This window comes from Hyaena hyaena, unplaced genomic scaffold, assembly GCF_003009895.1.
Source record: "Hyaena hyaena isolate Hyena2069 unplaced genomic scaffold, ASM300989v1 scaffold_20, whole genome shotgun sequence".
Taxonomy (NCBI): Eukaryota; Metazoa; Chordata; class Mammalia; order Carnivora; family Hyaenidae; genus Hyaena; species Hyaena hyaena.
Genome location: NW_024080652.1, coordinates 464724 through 486479, shown reverse-complemented (window position 1 = coordinate 486479; position 21756 = coordinate 464724). Strand labels below are relative to the sequence as shown.

General features: G+C 57.0%; 1 protein-coding gene across 1 annotated transcript in view; it reads left to right on the top strand.

Moving 5' to 3' along the window:
* Positions 1 to 21756, top strand: part of PRKAR1B (protein kinase cAMP-dependent type I regulatory subunit beta) — a 99628-nt gene that overhangs the window by 17185 nt on the left and 60687 nt on the right. The window contains exons 3-4 of the mRNA XM_039226098.1: positions 563 to 721; positions 2944 to 3035. Of these exons, the coding sequence (XP_039082029.1) occupies positions 563 to 721; positions 2944 to 3035 (251 nt within the window). The remainder of the gene's footprint in view (positions 1 to 562; positions 722 to 2943; positions 3036 to 21756) is intronic.

Here is a 21756-nt window from a genome sequence, read left to right as displayed (position 1 = left end):
GGGAGACAAGTGAGGGCCTGCTTGCCTGGGACTCCACCTCACTCTGTGCTGCCCTGCTGGTCTGGACACTGCTTCTGGGACCTGCGGATGTGGAGGGTGGGGGGTGGGGGCCCGTCAGTGCACAGTGCAGGCTCCTTCACGCTTTTGTATTCTGTGCCCTCTGCACACACAGTTTTTAAACCAATTAATTGATGACAGGAGGAAAGAAAACAAAACAGATTTGCCTTCCTTTTATGTATCCATCCACCATTTCTTGTGTGTGTATCTGTGTGGCATGCAGGGTACAGGGGTGAGCAGAGCAGACGTTCCCCCTGCCCCCTAGTTCCGGAGATGTCGTTAACAGGGAGGGTGGTGGCCAGCAGGGCCAGGTGGGTGGGGGAGGTGGACTTGGGGGTGCCCTGGAGGCCGGGGTCTGCGCTGCCTGGAGAGGCCATCAGAGTGGAGCCCTGAGGTGCTAGAGGAGCAGGGTCCGGCAACCCCCCCCCCCCCGCCACGGCTGCACCTGTGAGTGCGACAGACCAAGTCAGCTGCCGCACTGAGCCCGCCCTCTGTCTTCCCACAGGAGGAGGCCAGGCAGATTCTGACGCAGCAGAAGTCAGACTCCCACGACGAGGAGGTCTCTCCGACCCCGCCAAACCCCGTGGTGAAAGCCCGCCGCCGCCGAGGGGGTGTGAGTGCCGAGGTGTACACGGAAGAGGATGCCGTGTCCTATGTGAGGAAGGTGGGTCCACTCCCAAGCCCCGGCCCCCAGGGTCCCCACCGCTCTCCCGTCTGGTGGGGGAGGGGCCAGTGTGATGGCAACGTCATGGTCACAGTCACAGCCCTCCTGTGGGGTTTCCCGACCCAAGAACTCTGGGAATTCCCTCCTCCACGTTGCTGTTCCTCGGTGTCCCTCCTTCGAGGATGGCGCCCAGCCTGCTGCTGCCACTCGCGAGCAGGTGCACCTGTGCCAGGGTGCGCTCTGGAGCGCGAGAGCACAAGCGGTGCCCCTGTGCCCATAGGTGTGTGGGCCCGGCCCCCTGTCTGCCCCCTGGCCCCCCTCCTTGGCCCCCTGCCCACCCTGTCGCTGACAGATGTGGGACCTGCTACTTCCATCTTGTGTGTTTATAGCCTCATTTTTACTTTTCTTGGTATTTTTAGTGTTGCTCCTTTTAAGAAATTTAATCAGGCATCTTACCATCTCTGTGAGCCTGGGAGGCTGGGGCGCAGACTTTCTCTCACGGTCTGGAGGCCAGACATCCGGGAGCAGGTGCCGGCTGGTTCCTGGTGGGAGCCGCGTGGCCTCCTGTGATCTTGGGGGTCGAGGAGAAGGGAGAGTGGGCCCTCGGGGTCTCTTCCCAGGAGGGCGTGGATCCTGTCAGGGCTGCCTCCGGACACCATGCACTGGGGCCTGGGCTTAAACACACGGGTTTTGGGGGCACTTGGGTCCAGGGAGCCACTTTTCAGTGAGCGGCTCCGGGGCACTGAGCACATTCACGCTACTGAGCGGCCGCTGTCCCCACCATCCCCCTCCACGCTGAGACCCTGGCCCTGTTACACGCTGACCCCAGCACTTAATACTTTTCCAGTCAGAGATTAGGAACCACTGCAAGTGTTGTTTAAAACCTGCCAGGGCCCTTTACCTCCGTGGTCTTCCTTCCCCAGCCCAGAACCCCCGACAACCTGGAGAAGGTCCCAAACAAACCCAGGTTGACAGACATTCTGCACAGTATGTGAGCAGCACCCCTCAGACCCGTCCAGGTCATCAGACCAGGGGCGTCCTGAGCAGCTGTCCAGAGCCGGGGGAGCTCAGGGCGCTGACACTCAATGTGACCTGGGGGAGGCCTAGGGTCATGGCGAGCCGCTGGGGTGAAACTGAGGACATGCTGCCACCAGGCACTGTGGCTGGTTCCGCGGCTCTGATGTGTTCCCGAGCAGTATCAGGTGCGAGCAGTGGGGCAAAGTGGCTGCAGGGTATGGGCACTGTCTTCAGCTAATTTTCTGTAAATCTGAACTATTCTAAAATAAAAGGCTTATTTTTAAAGAATAAATCTTTAGGGGCTTGGGCCCCATCTCTCAAAGCTCCCTTGGTAAAGACCATGGTATTAAATGTAACGTGCACATATGTGGGGGCCCCATGCCACACCCCAGCCCAGCAGAGATTCCTAGCAGCTCAGCTCTGAGGGGGGGTCACGTTACAGCTCAAATAGCCCTGCCACTGGGGCCTTTTATTTTAAGGGAGAAATCTTGGCGTTTGAGATGCTCGTAACTTGAGGTGCAGGTGCTTTTTGCCGTTTGGTCGGTGACTGATTTGTTGGGCACCTGCTTACTAGGAGCTTCGGCCAGGCAGGTCTGCTGCAGCAGATGCCTCCCCATGCCCAGTTATCGGCAGGGGCCTGACCCCCCTTCCAAGGCCCCCCATCACCATGCCCAGTTATCGGCAGGAGACAACCTCCCTTCCAAGACCCCCCCCATCACTACCTAGGAGAGTGAAGGTCGATTTGGGTGTGGCTCCAAATGTGGTGCAAGTTGTTTTTTTTTTCTTCAGTCTTCAAATATTTACACAAGTATTTTATTATCTTAAAACAAAACCACTGAAATAAACCAACAGAAGAAATGATAATCCAAGGGACTGGAGGTGTTGTAGCTTTGTCTAGGGGTCCCTAAGGCCACCAGAGCTGTCCACAAGGCCCCAACTCCACAAGGCCCCACAGGGCCACCTCTTAGGTCACTGTGTCTTCTTGTCTTCCCCTCCTTTCATCTTGTTGGTTACAGCGATGGTGACATACACGTCACACCCCGGTTGTCCATCGTTTTGGTGTTGGTAACATGCCAAAGGTCAGACAGTTCTGTGTCTAACACGTCACAGTTTCTCGGGATCCCGCAGGTGCTAGGAGGGGCCGGGCCTGAGCTCCGACCCTGGGGGGTGTCCGGGAGTCTGACTTCCTCGGGTTTCCCCTGCAGGTCATCCCCAAGGACTACAAGACCATGACGGCGCTGGCCAAGGCCATCTCCAAGAACGTGCTGTTTGCTCACCTGGATGACAATGAGAGAAGGTAGGACCCAGGGAGAGGCAGGGCTGGGATTGACACCCCTCCCAGGGGCCTTGCTGGTGGCCTGCCCTAAACCCGGGGACGTGGCCGCAGGGCACACACACGCTTGCACAACATGGGCGGCTTCCAGAAGTAACTTGCTATGTGCACCTGGCTGTCTTCGACACCAGGTTAGGATCTGCGGCTTCTGTGTGACTTTGTCATTGACAGACACTGTGGGGCTCCTTTGCTCTGACCACCAGAGGCCTAGTCTTCCAGCACCTTCTACATGCAAGGATCTTGCTGGGCTGAGCTCACTGCCCGGTGGGGAGATGGGGCTGGCAGGCAGGGCTCTGGGTCCAGGAAGGTGACTGACCAGGCGGTGATGTCAGTCACATGGTCCTAAAGGGCCTCAGGAATGGCTGTGGGGTGGGGTCTTTCCAAGGACGGGCACCCGGCGGCTGGGAGGGCCTCAGGTGCCGTGCTTGCGAATTGATATCCTGCAAATCGCTGGGAAAATCAGATTCCTGGAGCTCATTGCTGGGAACATTTTGGGCGATCCTTGAGGCTTTACTTAGAGCTGCGTGTGCTCTAATTCGACGTTGTCACAAAATGGGATCACATTCTGAGGGTTTGTCACATTACAAGGTCTTGGACGTCCCTTTTTGTCAGTAAAGGCTTTTTTGGGGCTTAACGTATCAATTTCCAGGGAGTTGCTGTAACTTCCTCCCTTTCCCTCCGTGGCTGTTTCTTCCTTCAAGCTAAGCTCCTCGGTGTGGATGAAAGGCTGTGCAGTGTTTTCATTCTCTTTCATTTTTGGTGAATTATGTTTGTTGGTTAGGTAACCATCATTCTGATGACAGTCTTACACAGAATCAGAGTGACGCGCAAACCTGCAGAGTAAGGAGAGAAAGTCCCATCGCAGCCTTGATCCATCACCCTCACGGGCCCTTCCACCTGAGCGTCCAGGATTGACATCTTCAGGGCTCTGCACTGCGCAGCACGAGGGTCGTCGGGAGGCTGGCAATTCCCAGATGCTGTAGTGCCTAGCGAACAGGAAGGAGAGTGTTCCCACGGGATGGGCCCCCCAGAGGAGCTGGGCCAGGGAGGTGGGGCGTGGGGTCCCTGCAGGTGATGGGGCGTTTTCCAGGGATTTCGGCAGCACTGCACAGACCGGTCATCCCGGAAGGCTGCCCATGGCCTGGTACTTCCGGAGTCCACCAGATGGAGGTGGCTGGCGCCGTGTCCTTGCAAGAGGGGAGCATGGGGGAGGAGGCTGCTCAGAAGAGGAGAAGCCCGTGACCAAAGAGGCAGAGATGAGCAAAGCGGCCTCAGGATGGCCGGAGGGGTCCCCTCCAGAGGCTCCAAGGGCACTTGGCCTTGCTGCACCTTGATCTCCACCTGCTGCTGCTGAGTCTGGGCTCCTGGCCTCCAGGACTGGGGACAGTTCCCTTGTTCTGAGCTATCCCATAGTGTCCATCTGGCAGGTATGTCCTTGGTCACCGGGTGGGACCAGATGACTCAGAGTTGTCTCTTTATTAACTTGAACGTAAACATAAAAAACTCAGTCCAAATTTAAATCTGGCTGCTAATAGGATGGTGCATTCACATGGGTCAAAATTCAGACGGTGCTGGGGGTCCAGAGTGAAAGGTGAGCTGTCTGAAGATGGCCCCGGGACCCTGGGCTGTCTCTGTGGACAGACTCAGCACCTCAGGCAGGAGGTCAGACACTCCCCATGGCAGCCACACAGACCACCGTCCATTCTTCAGCTGGTTTCAGTCCTTGGGGAACAGATGGACCATGCCTGGCTCTATAGGGGTCCTGGCACTTCAGTGCCAGTTTTGGGGGACGAGGAGCCTCTCTGGGTAGAGACACTGTGGGCACACAGGTGCCTGAGTGGAGCAGGGCAGACCTTGATGCCCGAGCTGGCCCGGCATGTGCACCTGTGTGCTGTGGGTGCGGGCTCTGTGGTCACCCCGTCGTGACCCGAGTGTGGGGAGGGAGTTCCAGGATGCCAGGATTTGGGCTGGCTCGTGTGGAAGGTTAGTTTTGTTCTCGGGGCCTTGGTCTCCCGGTCCGGTCTGCATTAAGCTCCTGTGGGACCTGCTGAAGGACCAGAACTTGGTGTGTGTTGGTGGGGAGGGGCTCACCATTATTCTTGCTTATGGCAGCGGCCATGATGGTGACCCACGGAAACTTCTCCTTGCTCGTGTGTTCCCAGGCGCGAGAGCAGACCCACTTTGGCTCCCGCATGTGGTTTGGGGTCTCGGCACGTGGTGGCCATGCAGCGGTTGCCGGGGCTGAGGGCGTGGCATCTGGGGCTGCATGAGGGTGACCGGAGGTAACAGTGTGTGTGCGCCATGCTGGCCACTGGAAATCGACTTTATCTGACTAGGGGCGCCCAGTTGTCACCCAGGTCAGGGCGGGATTGCAGTGTCTCCTGGGCTCCGCACAGGTGCCGAGGGCGGTGGAGCGGAGGACGGGCTCCTGCCTCGAGCAGCCGGCCTCCCAGGGAGGTGTCCGTCCAGGGAACGCAGACACCCACCAGTTCGGAGGCTGTGCTGTGACAGTCATCCGGGGAGGCCCCAGCTGTGTAGGATAGGGTGACCATCCCCAGGGTGGGCGCAGCCAGGCGGAAAGCTGGGTCGTGGCGGCAGGGACCTGCTGAGTGCCCGCTGTGCTCCGGACACTGTGCTGCGCTGGCGTCACCGGGCTCATGGCGGTGCTCGGCGTGTGGCCAGAATCTCGGGACTGTCTTCACCCCCCGGAGATCCTGACTGTGTGCACCAGAGCCCTCGCGTGGCCGCAGGGAGACTGACCGAGGAGGGGAGACTGAAGACGGGCTCCCGGAAGGTCAAGCTCCCACCCGGCTTCTGCCCAGCGTGCGCTCACAGACAAACCCTCGGAACAGAGTCACACAGTGTCCGTCCTTCTGTGTCTGCTTACGCCCTCGGGGTGCACTGAGCTGTAGCTGTCAGCACCTCCTTCCTTTCTGAGGATGGGGGGGTCTCCCTGTTGTGGGGGGCCACCACGTGTTTGTCTGCTTCTTGGCTGACAGACACTGGGGCTGCTCCCACCTTTTGGTCATTGGGAAAAATGCTCTGGTGAATGTGGGCCTCTGAGTCGTTCGGATGTGAACCCAGAACTGGCTTGGTGGCTCCTTCCGTGGAGCCCAGGTGCCCCCTGGGAGGCAGCTATGTTCGAGCCACACCCTTCCCACCCTTTGGTGGCCCCATCCCAGCTCCCAGGCACTGGCTGGTTGGGGGCCAGTGTGGCCTGCAGGCACGCTGATCTAAGTGGTATCTCTGGCCACGTGTGTCCAGGAAGTGTCTGTGTGGGGGTCCTGTGCCCTTGGCCCAAACTTTCCAGAATCTGGCCGTTCCCACTGCCTCGGACTTTTCCGGATCCGGGAGCCAGGTGGACAAAAGTGCAGGAAGCAGATGGTTGGATTGAAAATTCCTCTTTGCAAGGCTGGCTTAGGAAGAGAGCTTTCTGTCAGGGGATGTGTCTGTGGTTCAGATCTTTGTTTTGCCCTCAGGAAAACTCACTTTCCATATTGAAACGCTGAGAGGCTCCATTTTCTGGCCAGGGCCTCTAAAGGAACAGGCTGATGGACCAGGAAGTGGGCTCCAGGGGGGCTGGGGCCCGGACTCGTCTCTTGACTTTCATCCAAATACTTCGCTTTTTCCAGTTCAGGAGAAGCCGGGCTCAGCAGCGTGGGCTGTGGTTTGGGGCCCATCCTTTCCAGGTTAACAGGGCTCCCTGCACGTCTCCACTCAGAGGCTACCTCCCATGTGGATCCCCGGGACTGAATCCACTGGGGGTGGGCACACCTTTGTGCCGAAAGCCGCCCCCTCCCCCCCCACCCCCCAGCCCCAGCTCAGGTGTGAGACCGGCAGGCCTGTGGTCGCACACTGGGTGGTTTTGCTCTCGTCGGTCAATGTCAGCGTCTCTCCTTCAATCCGTGTGCAGGTCCTTCTGCCTGCGGAGACGCAAGCCTTCTGTTCAGTTTTTTCTTGAAAAGAAGGTGATGCTACATAGCCGTGGGAGGCAGCTTCTGACCCCACACCACTGCCTGTCTCCTAGGAGAAAGTGTCCCCTGAAGGCTCTCCCTGGGACCCCTGCTGACAGGTCAGAGCCTCGGGCCCCCTTGTGCATAAAAAGGGGGTGTCGTTTGCCCAAGGCCACACGCTTGGCACAGCAGAGCCAGGGCTCCAGCATGAGTCTCAGGGCTCCAAGGCCGTGCTCCACCTCCCTCACTCCTCTCATGATGGGTCACATGCGTCTGCAGGAGGAAGGAACGTGGTCGTTGGGGGGGGTCTGGTGAGCGAGAGGGAGGACCAGGAGGCCCCCGAACTCAGTGGCAGGCCAGAGATTTCTTAAACACGCACACATCTCCACTCACACACATGCGTCTACGCACACAGAAATACACATGCACACATACATATACAACGCACACATGCATACATGCACACAGCCACACTCATACATGCATGTACACACAACACACACATACACACATTTGTGCTACAGAATCGAACGTACGTTGAAATGTCTTTTGGAAGGAGACTGTTGAATTGTGTCTTTAGATTTTGCAGTAACATTCTTTGGGATTCCGTTTCCTCAAGTGTCAAACGAGAGTAATAAAACCTACTTTGAGGGTTGCAGTGAAGACGGATTGTAGTAACATCCGTGGGTATATCATCGTCTGGTGTGTCATCATCCCTGTTCTTATCGTGCTTATAATCATCACCACCACCACCACCACCATCACCACCGTCACCACCACCGTCACCGCCATCCCCACCACTGTTACCACCACTGTCACCACCTCCATCACCACGATCACCATCGCTGTCATTTCCATCATTATCATCATAATCACAGTCATCATCATTTTCATCGCCATCATCATGACTATCATCATCACCGTCATCACCATTGTCCTCCCCCTCCCCCTCCCTGTCATAATAATCATCATCATTCTCTTTCTGGCAGCTGTTTGGCTATGTGGAGGGCAGACTTCATCAGTGGGCTTCTCCCTGGATACAGCCTTGCCGCTCTGATGCTGTGACCCAGACACCCACATGAACCCCATGGCCAGGTCTCACTCCCTCCCAGTCCTCAGTCTGAGGCCACTCTGTAAGGTCATTCTCTGCTCCACCTGGGCCTGAGGTAGGTGAGCTGGCTGCTCTGGACCTCAGGATGCAGCAGGAAGGACTGTGGGGGGCCAGCTCATCCCCCCACATCAGTGTACAGAAGAGGGTTTCGAGGCCCACTGAGGGGAGGGCCTTTGTCCCTTGCTCCAGGTCCCAGTATGTTTCCATGCGAGCAGGTGTCTTCATGCCCCTCCACAGCCCCTCTGTGGAATTGAGTTACTCCAGGTGAGGGTCCTGGGGGCAGGTGGCAGGTGCGGACTCCTTGCTTGGTGTCAGGTACTGTGAGCCAAGTCAGATCCTTTGTCCTTCCTGGAGATGCTGGGGGCACTTACCCTCTGCTCAGGGACACAAACGGCTTCAGAAGGCAGCCTGCAGGGTGCTCCAGAGCCCTGGGAAGGGCTACGAACCGAACCGTGGCCTGGCCCTGAGGGTGCATCCCAGGCCTCAGGGAGGGAGGTGGGAGCCCCTGGGTTTAGCTGGGTGCCTCCCAGCCTGTTCTGCTTAGGGTGCTTGGAAGGCATTGCCATGCCCCTGGGGGTTGGGAAGCCTGGTAATGAGGAGGCGCCATATGTGCGTGGTGCTTTGGGCCCTAGGCTGGGGCCTCATTACTGGAGCCACCAGACGGCCGGTGAAGGCACCTTGCCCTGGGGACGGTCTTCCTGGCTGGCCCTGCTCTCTGCTGCTCTAATTAACACAGGCCTTTGGCTGGACTGCCGCAGGGCTGGCCTCCTATTGTCTGCTACTGTCTCTCTGCCTCCCGCCCTTGCATCTCTGCGCTGTTTTTCCACAGATTGGCTCGAGCTCCCAGGTGATGAGAAAAACACGCTCCACCGGTCACATGTGGCCTGAGGGACGGCCTCTGCCTCGGGGCCCTTGTCCCCCCTCTCACCCAACTGGCCCGGCTCTGGCTTAAGGGCCTGCTGCTTCTCCTTTAGGCAACAGGAAAAGACAAATGAGTGTTTTGGAGAACACAGGGCCTCATCTCAGGAGGAGCTTAATGGCTTGAACAGGCAACGAATTTGGTTTTCATCTTGCATAAAGCGTCTAAGTCTGGGCAGAGGAGGCCTTGAGACTAATGACTCTTGGGCCCTGGGAACCTGCATTCTGCGAGAGGCTGCACTCTGGGCTCTGGAGCCTGCATCACGAGAGCTGCTCTGAGCTGGTCCCTGGACCTTGGGCTTCATGGGCAATGTCTCGTTCGTACAGCGCTGGTGGGCTGTGTTGCTGGGCCGCTTACGAGGCACAGAGAGGTGAAGTAGGCTGCTCAGAGCCCCCAGCTGGGACTGGGAGAAGCTGGGTTTGCACCCCACAGGGACAGGGCTGCCCTGGGCCCGTCTGCCTCCACATGATGGGACCACCCAGCTCAACAGCCCCACCCCTCAGGCAAGAGAAGAGTTCTTTCCCTTGTGCCCAGAATTAGCGCAGCTGGTGGAAGGTCGGTGGTTCCAGGAGAACAAGGCACAGCGTGGGGTCTCTGTGGACTGTTGGCCGGGAAGAGCGGCCCAGGCTTGTGGTATCGGGGGCACAGGACAGTTAGGGCCCCGCCCGTCCGTCACGGGTTTGGGAGGAGGACCTCGGCTCTGTTGTCCAGCTGTGGACATCTAGTGGTGCGTCTGTGGCCTTGGAGGTTTGGGGCCGCAATGCTTTAACTCTAGCAGTTGATCGTGTGCAGTCTCCCCCACCTGCTGGGCCCCCTTGCCGATGTCCTGCCGAGGCCCGTGGACAGTTGATTCGAGCCACCTCCAGCACCCGTTATATGGGCCAGGACACGGAGGCCCAGAGGATGGTGGGGCAACCTGTTGCTCAGGGGCAGGGACAAGGGCCATTCCTTCAGAACCAAGTCCCAGGGGCTGCTCTGCAAGAGGCCCCCAGCGGTGAGCCCCCTGCACCTGTGCCCCCCCACCCCCCGGGTGGCAATGCGGCCCCAGGAAGGAGACAGGCACTGGCTTTCAGACCCGATGGCGCCTTGGGTCCTGGCTCCACTCCGTTTTTGAGCCTCAGTCGCTAAAAATAGCAAGTTGCCTGACTGCTGGGGTGTGAGGAAATTCCCCAGCTGGCTGGGATGGGGTGGGGGTTGTAGGAAGAGGCCAGCATGAAGGGCAGGTGGCCCAGTAGGACTGTGGTCAGCCACACGTGTCCCCATCTCCATGGGGACTCCATGGGAGCCTGGCCAACATCCCCGCTCCCATTTGTCAGGTGGGAAAATTGAGGCCCGGCATTTGCAGCGAGAAAGCCAAGAGCATCTAGGTAATGCTGCGCTCTGTGTCAGAGCCCTGGGTCTGTCCTGACCCTCACGCTGCCTGGTGAGAGTAAGTGATGGGGCCCCTGTGTTCCAGCTAAGGGCGAAGTCGCTCTCCCTGGGTCCCAGAGCTCACAACCAAACCCAAACATGATGAGCCCTGGAGGTACTGTGTGGTGTGGGTCCGTGCAGCCGACAGGACCCTGCACGTAGCAGCCGACAGGACCCTGCACGTAGCTGAGCCCTCCTCCTGCTGAGATCTCATCCCAGTGGGGACCTTCTCTGGGATGAGGCTGTCAATGCTGTGGGGTCACAGGGGATGATAGGACTCCATTCTCCCCATTCTTTCGGAGGTGCTCACTTATCACAACCAGCGACCTTTGAGCCAGGTCTTCGAGGATGGGCAGAAGAGAGCGGGGAGGGCAGTCGAGTGTTGGGAACAGTGTGGGCAAGCGGAGGGAACAGCAGGGGCGAAGGAAGGAGGTGCGGACCAGGTGCTGAATTCAGGCAGGGGCCACAGGCTCAGCGGGAAGACGTTTTCTTAAATGCCGAGAGAAACCAGGGAGGCCCGTGGTGGTGTCCCCCGTGGGACAGGGTCTCGCGCTGCCCCCACAACCCTGCCTCTTTCCTGTCAGGGGTCTGCAGCCTGGGGTCAGAGGGAGCTGGCTTTGCATGTTGGAAGATGTGGGAGAGGTGCCTGACGTCCAGTGGCCCAGCTCTGCATGCGATGCCCGCCAGTGGTTCCCTCCTGGCACGTCCGCCCGCAAACGGCACCTCCAGTCATGGTGGCTTCCGGGCATGGACCTGTGCTTGGGAGGCGCTGCTCACCCTTTCACACTCTGCCGTCCCCAAATCTGTCGTGTTTGCGCCAGGGGCCCATGCGGTCCCTGTGCAGGGGACCCTCCAGGGGGAAGGGATCGTGCTGCTGTCATCTGGTTTCTGCATTTAGTTCGCAAATCGCCTGGTTTATCCTTTGCTCCTTGATGGTTTGGTTGAATCCGCCTCCTTTTTCTAATCGACTTGTTATTGGTGAGCGGACGAGATCAGGCCTTGACGACTGCGTGGACAGTACCTCATGTTTCCCAGTTAGTCGTTGGTCTTTTCAGTGTCTCTGTGAAGGTCCTTTGTCGGGTGGAAGGTTTAAGATTTTTGGTTTTTTTCCCATAATTGTCTATCGTGGTAAAACACACATAACAGAAATTAGCACCTCAGCCACTTTTAAGTCGGGGCACCGAGCACATTCATGCTGCTGCTCAGCCGTCCCCACCGTCTGTCTCCAGAACATTCTGCCTCCTCACTGAGACTGTCCCGTTACACACGGACCCCTGCCTTCTCCCCCAGCCCCGGCCCCACTGTCTATGGGACCTCGTGCGAGTGGGTCCCAGTGCATGTCCTCCTGTGCTGGCTTGTGTCACTCAGCATCACATGCTCCAGGCTTGTCCACATGGTAGGTGTCGGAGTTTCCCCTCCGTCTTCAAGGCTCAAGTATTAACATTGTACTGGATGGACCAGGCTTTGTCTGTTTGCCCGTCGAAGGGAGGCTGTAGTTTTTACATTGGTGGATTTTCCCTCCTTTCCTTTATGGCCTCTGATGTTCTGTTCAGAACACCTTCCAGACTTCAAGACCATAAACAAACACACTTGTGATCTTTTCTAGAACCTTCCCAGATTGTTGCTTGTTTCTCTTTCAATGATTGAAGGCTTGTTTCACCAGGAATTTTATTTTGGTTTAGGAACATAAACGCAGCTGATCTCCCCAGACAGCCCTGTGTGCCGACATGGCCAACTGAGCAGAACCTTCTCTCCGCCTACTGATCTGACTGCGTCCTATGAGAAATTGCGTCCCTGTGCATGTGGGGGTCTGTGTCAGGTCTTCACTGAGCACGTGGCAGGGACGCTGGCCTGGGCCCTGTGCCCTGAAGGCCTATCTGAAAGGATGTGCAGGCCTGAGGACCTCAGCAGGCCATGGCCTTCCTCTGGGTGACGGCCGGTGGTGGCCCAGACTCGGCAGGGGCAGAGTGGGGTGGGTGCCGGCCAGGGCTTTGTCGGGGTGGGAGGTGGGGGTGCCGGCCCAGGACTCAGCAGCCTCTGGGTGGCTGTGGGGTGGCCTGGGGGCGTCAGGGTGTCCAGGAAGGCATGCTCAGGTATCCGTCACGCGGAGCTCACTGGTGGGTCAGGGGAGCACAGGGTAGGGGTTCCGGTTGGCTCTGCTGAGTGGGGTGTGGACGGATGTTCTGGAGGAGCATGTGCTGTGTGGTCACATGTGTCGCATGTGTGGTGTATGTGGCGTGTGTGACTTTTACTACTGGACAACTTTTCGTCCTCTCGTGGTGGAAACGCCCGCAGGACCCCCTGTTACAAGTCGTTCTGTCACAGAGAATGGCAGGCGTGTGTGGGGACAGAACTTGTCACCTGCCCCCATCCTCTACATTTGGGACTCGGTTGGGGCGGCGTGTTGCTCACTGGGAGGTGGCGCCCGGAGCAGCCGCGTGGAGCCTTGCGTGTCCACATGGGGAGCATTCCTTCCGTGTGGGGTTGGCCCTGGATGGGCCAGCGGGTGCTGGCGCCAGGGCGCCTGGGGGCGTGCCCTGAGTGGGTGGACGCCCAGGAGCAGAACACAGTGAAGTCCCTCCTGAACCCCGACAGTCAGTGGGTCTCTCATCTGTGTGGCTCCTGAGGGTCCCGCTCCCCACGCTATGACCCGGGGGTGACAGCTGGTCCGGCTGTGTCCTTCGGAAGGAGCATGGCTGCTGGGCGTGGACACACACAGATGTGCTCTGGCTCCAGGAGCAGCTGGGGGACATGCCAGGGCTGGCAGCTGCCCTGTCCACCTCAGACCCGCCCGAGGCGCCGCCCTTTCACCCTTTGGTGCCACCGGTCACCTCTTCCCGCCCTGCCCCTGCCCCTCACTCGTGTCTCACCCTCAGAACAGGCTTCTGGCCTTTGGCACAAAGCCCCCTTTTGGTGGAGGTTAGACCTGAGCTGTTGAGGGAGAGGAGGCCATTCATCATTCATTCATTCATTCTCCTTACCTTCTTCTTCCTGCATCTGTCCTCATTCACTTGTTCATTTCTTATCTGTCCTCGTTCATTCACTCCATGTGATTCATCCCGATTCATTCATTCACCGCACATGATCCCTCCTCATTCATTTATTTACTCGTGTGATCGTTCATTTCTTATCTGTCCTCATTCATTCACCCCACATGATTCATCCTGATTCATTCACTTCATTCTCATTCATTCATTCACCCTGAATGATTCGTTCTCATTCGTTCACCCCACATGATCTGACCTCATTCACTCATTCCTTGTCCATCCAGGTTCCCATGGTTTTCCCTGACCTTTCAGAAAAGGCAGTTTTCTAAAGATTCGTTCCAGTGCTGGGGGAGGTATCCCTGCCACAGGTGTGGATTTTGCCTGGTGGCTCTCACCCATCAGCGTTGGCGTTGTCTGCGCCCTGTGTCTGCTGAGCCCCAGACACTCATGACCTCACTCGTCTCATCAGCGGCCGTGTACAGTGTGTCTGGTCTCTGTCTGATGTGCAGGCGAGGTCACGGGGCTCAGGTGAAGGGGCTTGTGTGTGGTCCCAGAGAGGCCAGCCTAGCCGTGTGGGCCTGAAGTCCCCTCTGCAGACCTCGGGCTGTCAGCCCCGCTAAGCTTGGCCACGTGTGCTCTCCTGGGCTGGGTGCTGTGGGGAGTCTGAGCAGGGCAGCGGAGCTCTGGCCCGTGCCCTTGAGAAGTCCTCAGATTCTGGGCCTGGGAGAGTTTCACCCCCAAAAGGGGAGGAGCCCAGGGAAGCCTCCAGAAGGCGAAGGGCTTGGAGGACCCTAGGGTGGTGGTGGGGCTCTGTTTTTAAATGAGGCGCTATAAGTCAGTATAAATATGAACACTCTAAGTGGTGTATTTCCAGAACAATCATAATCTTTTAATAATTATGTATCAAAAATGTTAATGTAGTTACATGTAGTCAGCCAATATAAAAGAACTCTTTCAAGAAAAATTATGAAAAAAACTCCAGAAATTCAGTGTATCTCTTACAGAGAGGTACGGTAGGCTGATGGATGAGATAAAGCATAAATGTTCTTACATTCTGGTAAGTTCTGTGGGGAAAGTTTGGGAGACAAGGAGCCACGTAAACATCTGGCAGTCAGTAACGTCCTGTTGGAGTAGCTGGTGAGTAGCCCGTCACCGTGGCATACAGGATTCTCCAGAGAGTTGGGGCCCAGAGGACACTGATGCGCCTGAGGCATTTAGGGTCGTGTGGTTGTGGCGGCAGCTGTGTGCTCCGCGCTGAGTGCCTGGGACCCCGGAGCCCTGCCGTGGGGGGGCAGGAGGATGTGGTGTCCCAGCTCGCCCGGCGAGCTGACTCTGCTGTGCCCCTTCTCCTGCTCCGGGCCCTCAGTGGGTGGGACGGTGCCCCCCGGCCCCCGCCGCGGGGACGGCCCTTTCCACCCTGGCCTCTGGTGCAGGTGCTCTTTGCCTCCAGAAATGCCCCACATGGGCCTGGAAGTAACATTTCTCCATCTGGGCACTATCTGGGTGTCCCATGGCCGGGGCAGTGGACACGCGAAGTCTCCTTCGCACAAAGGGTTTATGGTCACTGACCGTATTTACAGAAAGACCCGCAGGTGGAAGGCCGGGATCTGCGGCAGACAGCAGTCACTTCCTGCAGCTGTGTGAGCACGCAGTGAAGCACTTTCCACGTCAGTTAGAAATGCCCAAAGGGACGGGGCCTAAGGCTGCTCTTTTGGGTAGCATATGCGGCTGTCAGGGACCAGAGGTGTAGGTCACAGGAAGGGGGGATTGGGGATCTAGCGTGAGTTCAGGGAGGCCACCGGCGGCCTTAGATTCAGAGAGTCCGGCTGAAGGGGAGACACTGGATAGGCTGGGTGGCCAGCTTGGGCCAGGGGGCTCTGCTGATGGATGGGCAGGGGGTGAGGGTGAGTTGAGTGGCCTGCTGGACACAGCAGGGAGGTGTCATGTGGTCTGGGGCGCACCCCTTCACCTCTGCGCCTCTTCGGTCGTTCCCTCTGGGGAAGCTGGGCCGCCTGGCTGGGGCATCACGGGCTCAGAGCAGCCTCTGCCCGGACATCCTGCTCCCTGCGGGCACACCGCTGCCCCACTTGCGCCGTGTGGGCTCAGTCAATGGTCCTTTTGGATTTGAACCCCCTTCCTGGTATATGCAGGCCAGTGGCCAATTTAAGCATTCAAGTCTTGGTTTTAATTTAGTTTGTTTAACATGGCTTGTTCTTAATTACCTGAGCCGTAACGGCTCATAGTTCAAAGCTGAGTGTCTCTCAGAGCAAGTAACTTGTGACCAAGTTTATGTGACTCATTGTGAGTCTGTTCCCGCCGAGAACAGGGCTGCTCCCGACAGACGCTCTCGTGGCAGGAACAAGGGTTAATTGTGTGGAAATGGTGAGGATTCTGCAAGCGGTACTGGGCCCGGAGCGTTTTGCTCCCTTCAGCCACGTTGAGGCGGTGGTTAGCAGGAGCACAGGCGAGAGGACACTGTACTGTCGTGTCCTCTGTCGTCTGCGGCCCTCAGCACTCAGATGTGCAGAACCGGGAAAGGTCACGAGTGTAGACTTCCCGTCCAGAAACATTGAGACTCTTCTCCTAAAAGGGAACATGAGGTTGAGATGGGGGGGGGGGGGTTGCTGCAGCGTCTTAGAGCCTGGTTCTCGGGCCCCTGCCTTGCTGGGTCCAGTATGAACTTGGGCGTGGCCCCCCTGTGTCTGGCTATTCCCAGAGGGAGGTCTGATCTTGTCCCCACTTGCTGTATGGGGCCGTGTGGTGACATCACAGCATCTGCCATCAGGTGTGAAGGAGACGGTGCACACGAGCCCACCCGGTCTGTCTGTCCACCTGCATGTCTGTGTGAGTGGTACCCTCCACACGCAGAAGCCGTGACCACATTTCCCGCCGTCGGGTCACCGCGGTACATTGCTGTTGGGGTCCCGTCAGGCGCCGTGGACTCACTACTGTGTTCAGCTACGGCGGGCCTGGGCGCTGCTGTGGGACACAAGATGGAAGCCGTCGCCCTGCCCTTGCCCCTCTATCCCGAGGGGGTCCTGATTGGAAGTGACAGCGTTGCTGCTCATGATGACCTGGGGGCTCCGACACTGCAGTAGATTTGACTGATGTTTCTTTCAAGAGTTCCACACAAGCCACCTCTTAAAGCCACAGCTGAGGATGTGCACCTGCATTTCACCTGTATTCTCCTCCGGGTGGTCTCTGCAGTCTCTCTGTTCTCGGAGGGGAGGGGACATGGGCCTGGGGAGGCTGAATGACCTTGGGCAGGCGCTGCCCTCCTCTGGCCCCCAAGACGAGAGGGGACAATGTGGGGGGGGGCTCCAGAGAGACAGGGGCTCCAGAGAAGACGGGGCTCCCTCTTTCTCCTCCGTGTCTCTCAGTTAAGGATCTCAGTGCAGGCTGAGAGGCAGGTGCAGTGTGTGGAGGAGGCCTGTCCTCTCTCACCCTCACCGGGTCACGGCTCTGTGACCTCGAGAGAGGACCGCCCAGATATCCAAGTGGCCCTCCACTTGGGGCCTGGCTGCACCCCCGAGGGTACCCTCGGCACCAGGGAGCCTGGCTGTGCCCCCGAGGAGTGAATTCCATCTCTAGTGTGTGCACCACCTCCCGTGGACCGCGTGGGCTTCCATAGCTTGGAAGTGGGTGACTGTTGACATCCCGAGATGCTTTGGACAAGGGAGCTGTTCTGTTAGCCAAGGGCTTCTTGTCGGTGCGGTCAAGCATCTGTCTGCCCTTGAGCCTGGTTTCCTGCAGACGTGCGGAGGCACCTCTGCCCCCTGCCCGTCCATGCGGTCCCCCTGCCTGTCTACCCGCTGCCCCTGTTCATCCACGCGGTCCCCCTGCTTGTCCATGCGCTGCCCCTGCTTGTCCATGAGGTCCTCCTGCTCGTCCACGAGGTCCCCCTGCCTGTCCACGTGCTGCCCCTGCTCTTCCACGTGGTTCCCCTGCCTGTCCACACACTACCCCTGCTCATCCATATGCTGCCCCCTGCCCGTCCACGAGGTGCCCCTGCCTGTCCACGTGGTCCCTCCTGCCTGTTCACAAGGTGCCCCCTGCCCATCCATGAGGTGCCCCCTGCTCATCCACATGGTCCCCCTGCCCGTCCACGAGGTGCCCCCTGCTTGTCCACGTGATGCCCCGGCTCATCCACGTGATGAAGGCCAAGGCTCAGCAGCACCCCCAGATGCCGTGGCCTGAGCAGTAGCCGTCCATCATGCTGGTGGGCCTGCAGGCGGGGAGCTCAGGCGGGCCCGGTGGGGACAGTTTCTGCACCCCACGAGGCCAGGGACCTCAGCCAGGAAAACACAGCAATGACGGATTAATGTGTGGCTGGGGTTGGCATTACACACAGGGGCCTGCACCCCACGTTTGGTGCCAGGCTTGGCAGACTTGAGGTGGGGCCGGGCTGGCCCCTGGAGTGAGGTGGCCCTGGCCCTCAGGTTCCCCCGTGACAGATCAGGGCTCCCGCAGAACGAGGGGGAAGGAAGCTGTGTGACCCGTTAGGACCGAGCTGCCCCAGGGTGTCCTTTGCATCGTTTCCAGCCACCGGGCGTTGTTCCTTTGGGTGTCCGTCTGGTGTGAGTGGGGGCTTTGCCCCCTACAGCCTGCTGGCGTTTAGGAACCAGGGGCCGACCCGATTCCTGTGGAGGACAGTCGATTTCCTGTCCCTTCTTCTCTCTCTTTTTGGAAGAGCTTCACCCGAGTAGCACTCGTGTACCATACACTCACCCGGGGTAAGCGTTCGACTGTGTGATTTCCGCTGACTTACATCCTGTACCTGTTCGCCACTGCCCTACCTCACCACGACTCTGCACGGCTCCTCCGGATGCTTGAAACGACGGGATTAGACCCTGCGTGGCCCGTGTGTGTCTGTCTTCTTTTACTTAAAATGACGTCGGCACTGCCTGTCCTGTGACTACCGTCAGCCTGGCGACTATCGCATGCAGTTTCGGTTTGCATTTCCCTCGTGACTGATGAGACTGGACAGTTTTCCGTGTGCTTCTTAGCCGTTTGTACGTCTCTGGCAAAATACTCAGTTAAATCTTTTGCTCATTTTTCAATCGAGTTCTTGGTCTTCTTGTTGTTGACTTTGGAGCACTCTTTATATATTCTGGACGTGGGTCCTTTATCAGACGTATGTTTGCAAATCTTTTCTCCCTGTTTGGTTTGGCATTTCTTTTTCAAAAAATTTTTTAATGTTTATTTACTTTTGAGAAAGAGAGAGAGAGAGCATGAGCCGGGGAAGGGCAGAGAGGGAGACAGAATCTGAAGCAGGCTCCCGGCTCCAAGCTGTCAGCACAGAGCCTGACACGGGGCTTAAACTCACAGACCATGAGATTGTGACCTGAGCTGAAGTCAGATGCTTATCCGACTGAGCCACCCAGGTGCCGCAGTCTATGACCCATTTTGAGTTACTTCCTGTGTGTGGCTTGAGGCTGGGGTCCAGGGGCATTTCTCCCCTGTGGATATCCGTGGTCCCAGCGCCTTCTGTTGGAAGACTCTTCTCTCCCCGTTGGATGGGAACCTGCTGGCCGGAAGTGTGAGGGCTGATTTCTGGATCTCAGTCTGTCCGTTGCTGTGTGTGCCTGTTATGCTGTGGCACCAAAAGCTGCCGTAGGCAGGGGGGCTCTGTCGTAAGTTCTGAAACCAAGTCGTGTGAGCCTCTCATTTTATTCTTCTTTCTCAAAATTGTCCTGGCTGCTATACGGCTTTGCTTTTCCATACGAATTTTAGATAGTTTCTGTTGTAAAAGTCTGAACTGAACTTGGACGTCAGTTCCTCAGAGAACTGGTGTCTCGTCCCTGTCAAGGCTTCATTGATGGATGAGAGACCTCTCCATTTACTCAGACCCTCCACTTCTCTTCGCGACTCTGTAGTTCAGTTTCAGTCTTGCGTCTCTCTTGGGAGACCTTCTCTTCTTCTCAATGCTGCTGTGAGACAGACCTTGTCCTCGTCAGGGTGGGCTGGCCTTGGCGTGGAGGCTGCTGTGGAGGCTCTGGAGGACAGGGGTGTGGCAGCCAGCCCACCACAGAGGGCTGGAGGCCGTTGGGCCCGTGGCTTTGCTGTGAGGGCCTCATCTCTGCCGGGACCAGGGACAGCTGCTCCGTCACACCAGACGCAGAGCTGGGCGATATCTCCAGGCGGGGCTTTAGTTATGGGAGATGTGACTCCCAGCTTTTGCAAGTTGCCTATGGGACCTGTTAGGAGGAGAAGCTGTTGTAAGGCTGGTGGCTGGGCCTTCTCCAGGCAGGGTGAGGCTGTGGAACAGAGCACAGTGAAACATAACGGGCTCTTCCTTGCTTTGAGCTGAAGAGACTGCAGGAATCAGCTTCAGGCATCTGGGGACCCCAGCCTTGGGCTCTGCCCTCTCCATGAGCTGGGGGGGCATCTGAGCACCCCAGCCTTGGGCTCTGCCCCCTCCACGTGCTGGCGGGCATCTGGGGACCCCAGCCTTAGGCTCAGCCCCCTCCAGCATGAGGTATGGATGCCTGGTTCTAGCTTTCCCTTTTCCCATTGTTTTGTTCTCTATTCCTTTAAGGTGTGTTTTAGATTTATATACATCAGGAAGAATGCCATTTTCGTTTTTCCTTAATTAAAAAATTTTTAAAAATTTGAGAGAGAGAGAGAAAAAGAGAGAAAGAACATGCAGGCAGAGAAGGGGCAGAGAGTGAGAGAATCCCAAGCAGGTTCCATGCTCATCATGGAGCCTGACGCAGGGCTCCATCCCATGATCCTGGGACCATGACCTGAGTCAAAATCAAGAGTCGGACGCTTAACCAACTGAGCCCCCCAGGTTTCCCTTAAAGAGTGCATAATGCATTTTAATGAAATAATCCTAATGGATTAAACTGTGAGGGTTAAGAACCAGAAGAATTAGCATCTGTTTCAGGGACCCATTCCCTGTGTCACTTGATAATTTTACCACTTACGTTTGCGTGCCAGAATAACGCATTTGTGTTCTGCTACTTCAAGTCTTGTATAAATGGAATCATTCTCCTTGTTATATTCTTTTACATCTTATTTTCTGTTCAACATTTCATTTTAAGAGTCATTAATCAAAGAATGCAACTCTCGTTTTTATTTTTAAAGTGAGGGGGCATTCGCATAACACAAAGCTCCCCATTTTTAGAGTGAACACTGCGGTGGCATTTAGTACAGTCACAGGGCGGTGCATCCACCCCAACCGTCTAGTTCTGGAACTTTTCATCACCCCAGAGGGGACCCTGTGCCCACTGGCCGTTGCTCCCCATTTCCCCGCCCCACCCCTACAACCACCAGCCGCCTCTGTGCCTGTGCCTGTCCTCACTGCTTCATGTACATGGGATCAATATGTGGTCCCAAGTAGCCTGGCTTCCGTCATTTAGCCTAATGCCTTCAAGGTTCATTGGTGCTGCAACACGGATGAGAATTCCCCCCCTTTCTGTGGTAGGGTGGTGGCCCACGGTATGTCTGGTTTGCCTGTTCATCTGTTGGTGGATATCAGGCTGTTCCCACAGTTTGGTTCTTGTGACTAGCACTGCCATGAACACCTGCCTGCACGTATTTGGGTGAGCATGCTTTCGGTCCTGTTGGGCACACACCTAGGAAGGGATTGCCAGCAACTGTGGCAGCTCTGTGTGTAACCTTTCAGAAGTTGACCCATTTTTGTTGGGTATCATGTTTGATTGTCTGAATACTCCGTGACTGACCCATTAATTTCACAGTTGGTGGGTGTTTGGGTAGACCCTGCTTTTTGGTGGCTGTGGATGTTTGTGTCTCCTTTGCACATGGACAGGCATCGTCTGGTTACATACGCAGGTGTGGACCTGCTGGGCTGTCAGCCGTGTGACTCTTCCGTTCACTGGGAAAAGCTGCGTGTGTGGACCCCCACCTCCCTAGATTGTCACCAATGCTGGGTATTGCCAGGTGGTGGTAGGTTTCTTGGTTATTTTGGTGGCTGTGTGATGGTGCCTCATTGTGATTTCAATTTGCATTTCCCTGATGACTGATTCGATTGAGCATCTTTTCATATGTTTATTGCCCGTACAAGTCTTTTGCTCATTTTGGTATTGGGTTGTATATCTTTTTCTAATTTTATCTTATTTTATTATTTTTTAAAATATATTTTTATTTATTTCTAGGAGAGAGAGAGACATCATGAGCAGGGGAGGGTCAGAGAAAGAGGGAGACACAGACTCTGAAATAGGCTCCAGGCTCTGAGCTGGCAGTCAGCACAGAGCCCGACGCGGGGCTCGAACCCGCGAACCGCGAGATCATGACCTAAGCGAAAGTCGGACGCTTAACCGACTAAGCCACCCAGGCGCCC